We start from the raw sequence: 4233 nt of genomic DNA on the forward strand, positions 1-4233 counted from the left end.
CTCTCTCTCGTATTACTTTAATATTTCATTTGGACATGTGTCCTCTTTTTCCTCTTTGAGAGAAAGAACTTAATTATTTATTTTTATGCATATAAATTCTCATTGGACCCCTTTAAAACCTATCCAATGGCATTTAAGCACATCATGAGGGCCACATGTGGAGGATCATTTGAATATGTGTCTTTTATGCATTAGGCAAAATTTGGACTCACAAAGGGACACTTTAAGGAGTTTGACTTTACCTCTCTCTACCAAAACGGACACATGGATAAATTTTTGCAAACAAACTCCAAAGTTGGCAAAAATTTGACAGTTAGAATGTCCTCTTCAAGCTCTATCTACTGATATATAGCACGCTATGAGATTCCTCATATTTTAGAAGATTCTTTTTTTGATTCACCTATGATGTGACTACTCTGTCGGAATCTAAGTGAATCAAAAAAAGAATCTTCTAAAATATGAGGAGTCTCATGGCGTGCTATATATCAGTAGATAGAGCTTGAAGAGGACATTATAATTGTCAAACCTCCGCCAACTTTGGAGTTTGTTTGCAAAAATTTATCCATGCGTCCGTTTCGGTAGAGAGAGGTAAAGTCAAACTCCTTAAAGGGCCCCTTTGTGAGTCCAAATTTTGCCTAATGCTTATAAAGTCATTAAATTGATTGAATTGAATACTTCAAGGACTTACTCAATCAAGCAAGCATGTGTCTTTTATGCTTCTTAAGTCATTTGTTTTGAATTGAATACTTCAAGCCTTAGTCAATCAAGCATGGAAACGTTCATGCCTCTTGAGAATTTATCTTTGAATTTAACATTTTAAAAACCTTAGTCATTTAAGCATAAAAATCACCTCAATCTTTGGACAAGGTTCCCACAACCACTTTAAGCATCTTAGCACCTCATGCTTGGGTAGGATTCCCACCTCGAGGTTATAACTCAGGGGGTTCACTATGTGTAAAACTACCATATCACGTGCGTTCAAGACATGTTTGTAAAACCCCTTATCTGTGAATTTTGTTAAGAATACAATGTACCCTTTTCTTTTAAAATCTATAAGTTTTTTTCAAATTTGAAAAAATAATGCCCTTCTTTATATATATTTATGTAAGTTTCAAGAACTTTAAATACCCTTCTGTTGAACTCACGTGATAGGTTACCTTTTTATTAGGTGACCTCCCCGGGGGTTATAAGCCCTAGCTTGCGTAAGGTCAAAGGATTTTTTAACACTAACTTTTGGAGGTCTTTAATGAAGATAACTCTAAGGTCTTTTAAGCTCCATTAGATGCACGTTTCTCTTTGATAGACTACCTCATTTTGGACCCCTATTGAGATGCAACCATATCTATATCCTAACTCTTGTTCCCCTTTTATCTCACCATATTAAATGATCAATTTAATATGAGAAAATCATTTGGTAAAGTTAGATATTAAATTATATGAGAGAGAGAGAGAGAGAGAGAGAGAGTTTCAAATAGCAGTACTAGTAGGTCAAAGGCTCCGATCCTGTGAGAAGCATGTAAGAGTGGATTGTCAGCAACTTGATGGGGTTTAATAGTGAAGGAGCTTCGTGAATATTTTGACTGAAAACAATGAGGTTGAGTAGGAGATCAATGCCTTAATTGGGAGGTTGTCTGCTCATGTCATTGCAGGAATTGAGTAGGGAGTTACTAGCTACCAAAATGATCAGTTGTGTTGCTAGATACTGGATGATTGTTCCTCACCAGGCCCTGCCACATTGCGTTTTGAAACGCAACCCAAATGGGGCTAGTGTATTGGTGCCATCATGCATGGTTTATGGGCTGGGTCGATTTGGGAGCATGAGAGTCCCAACAAAGTGTTCAAGAAAAATGTGTCTCAGCTTAATATCGTGGCTCACCTATGGCGTTTGAGTCTTACTATCCTTTAACAACACTTGCATTCATTACAACTCTAAGGAGCACAGTCAAGGACCATGGGCTGCTCTAATGGCCATGCAGGTGTGCATTACTGCAATACACTTTCAATTGGTAAGAGATTATGAAATTAATGTCTTGGAGGCACCTTGCTAGACCAAATAACAAGCAACTCCCTTTGGATATTATCCTCATCAATTGTCGGATAAATAGGTCTTCATGGTGACTATCTGCATGGATTGACAGGCTTTGACATGATTTTGACCACCCTTGAGCAGTCGCTATCACAAAGGCAATTAGTCACAACACATGACGACGTACATTGTAAAGTTGCTATCTTTTGTTTTTGGCCGACCTACAACAAGGGACTTGTCTATGCCGATGGAAAAAGAGAGTATCTCTATAGGTGGCATGGGCGGAGGAGTATGAGAAAGACTGGATTTTCTTGTCTTTTTGGCTTTGTGAGAGAAGGGGTAGATCAAATGAGGCGTCTCTCCTTCGACATAACTGCATGCATGGGAATTTATTATAATAACAGACAATGGCCTTGGACGTATCTACATGCATGGGATGGGCGCCAGCTGGCTGATGCTCCTCCTTGTGGCGGGCAGCCTCTCTTCGAGCTTATGCATCATGGATGTTGGCCATTGTTGATCCTTCACAAGTTCGCGTGATGGTGTAGGGTTTTTGAGGTTCAGTAGTTAAATATCGGACTGCCTCACTACGTGCTGTTGGGCTCCGGTTGATTCGGAGCTCCCGGGGTGACAGTGGGACGGTGACCACCCGATCTTGGCCAACCGTGGCACGGGTCGCGGGGACGCGCGATGGACCCGGAATGGGGACGACGGACGATGGGACATAGTCCTGACCTACATTTTCTCCTCACCACACCGTCTGGGTTCCGCGAACGCGTATGGGAGTTTGAGAGCGCCCGGTAATGGGAGTGTCCCCCTCCATCTCATCATATGGAGGTAATCGGGGGAGTCCGCCACGCACAGGGACTCCATGACCCAGTTTCGGGGCCGTCGGCTCATAGTCGGCGGGTCTCTTTCGGCGAGCGTCGGCAAGGCGCCTCATGCGGACAGGTGATCTTTTTTTGACGTTCAAGTACTCCACGCGGAGGTCTTGACTTCCTCTACAAGCTCATCTATGCACATTCACGAACGCGCGTCCGACGCGTTCCTCGTTCGCAGACGAAGGCTGCAGCAGATTCATAGTCGGTTCTTTTCGGCGAGCGTCGGCTCGACGCTACACGCGGACGGTATGTCCGAATTGGACGTTTAGGTTCTCCACGCGGAGACCTCGTCTTCCTCTTCGAGATCAGCCATGTACATTCATGAACGCGCGCCCGTGGCGCTCCTCATTCTGAACCAATGGGCTGCTGGCAGGTTCAGCCCACCCCGACCCGAGGCGTTCCGGGGTCCATTTCGGCATTTTTCCAAGATAGCCCAAAGTGGCCTGAGAGAGTTCCAAGGAGACCTCTCACATATGCGTTCAAGGCCCGAATGGTCTCGTTCGCTCAACTTGAACATAAAGACGCTTCCGCACTCAACTAAACTTCAACTCCGCGCGGTGCCACCAAGGCTCCCGCGCGCGTCAAGCTAGACGTGAACTCGGGTCGTTTTCTGGACGAGCCCATCAACGAGCCACCAAAAGGGACTCAAGTCAGAGGATGCGAGCCTCCCAGCGAGTGAGCTCCAAGTTACGGGCCCTTGGCCTCATGGTGAAGGTGTTCATCTTGAGTGTCCCGGGAGTCCCCGTAACACTTGGTATCAGAGCTAAACCCGCGATTTCCAACGGCGGGACAACAAAAGCAAAGTACGCAAAATCTACTGCCAAGAAGATCACAGACGTGCGAGCTAGCGATGCAAACGCACTGGGTCACCAGGAATGTGACCGGGGTTGCAAAGTAAAGCGATTCCAATGGAATGTGGGAAGCCCGGCGGCTGATGCCCAACCGTGGCTCAAGGAATGCACAGAAGACATGCCCAGCAGGGGTACTTCGAGTCGTCAGGATACGTCGGCTCCAAATTTTCTTCGGCGGGGGCTCTAGGTGAAGAGACCCTCCATGCTAACCAAGCAGCAATCAAGAACAAAGCTGTGGCCAGTCATTGGGCAGCCGCGGGGACACAACGCTAAGTGCCCCCCCTCAGCTTTCACCTACAATCGGCCTCCAGTTGGATCGGCCCTCAAGATATGCAATTTCTCATCAGTCAGGCTCGTCAGGAGTTGACCAGCACCTTGTGAAGAGGTAAGCGGACCCGGAGTCAATCGTGGCTATCAACCATTGAGCTTCAACCTGGTATTGGTAAGGCTTGGCAGAGCGGCCCAAGGTAAGGGA

At 45.9% G+C, this 4233-nt stretch overlaps 1 protein-coding gene across 1 annotated transcript; it reads left to right on the forward strand.

Moving 5' to 3' along the window:
* The first annotated feature begins 3564 nt into the window (after nt 1–3564).
* LOC147428793 (uncharacterized) lies at nt 3565–3945 on the forward strand. Its single transcript, XM_086496623.1, has one exon. The coding sequence runs from the start codon at nt 3565–3567 to the stop codon at nt 3943–3945; it is 381 nt and encodes a 126-aa protein (XP_086352749.1).
* The last annotated feature ends 288 nt before the right edge of the window (nt 3946–4233 follow it).

The sequence above is a fragment of the Adiantum capillus-veneris genome, chromosome 23 (assembly GCF_014529385.1).
Source record: "Adiantum capillus-veneris isolate H3 chromosome 23, ASM1452938v2, whole genome shotgun sequence".
Lineage (NCBI taxonomy): Eukaryota > Viridiplantae > Streptophyta > Polypodiopsida > Polypodiales > Pteridaceae > Adiantum > Adiantum capillus-veneris.

What these genes read in the sequence shown, in the direction of transcription:
- LOC147428793 (XM_086496623.1), top strand. Translation starts at nt 3,565, where the DNA reads ATGCGAGCCTCCCAGCGAGTGAGCTCCAAGTTACGGGCCCTTGGCCTC.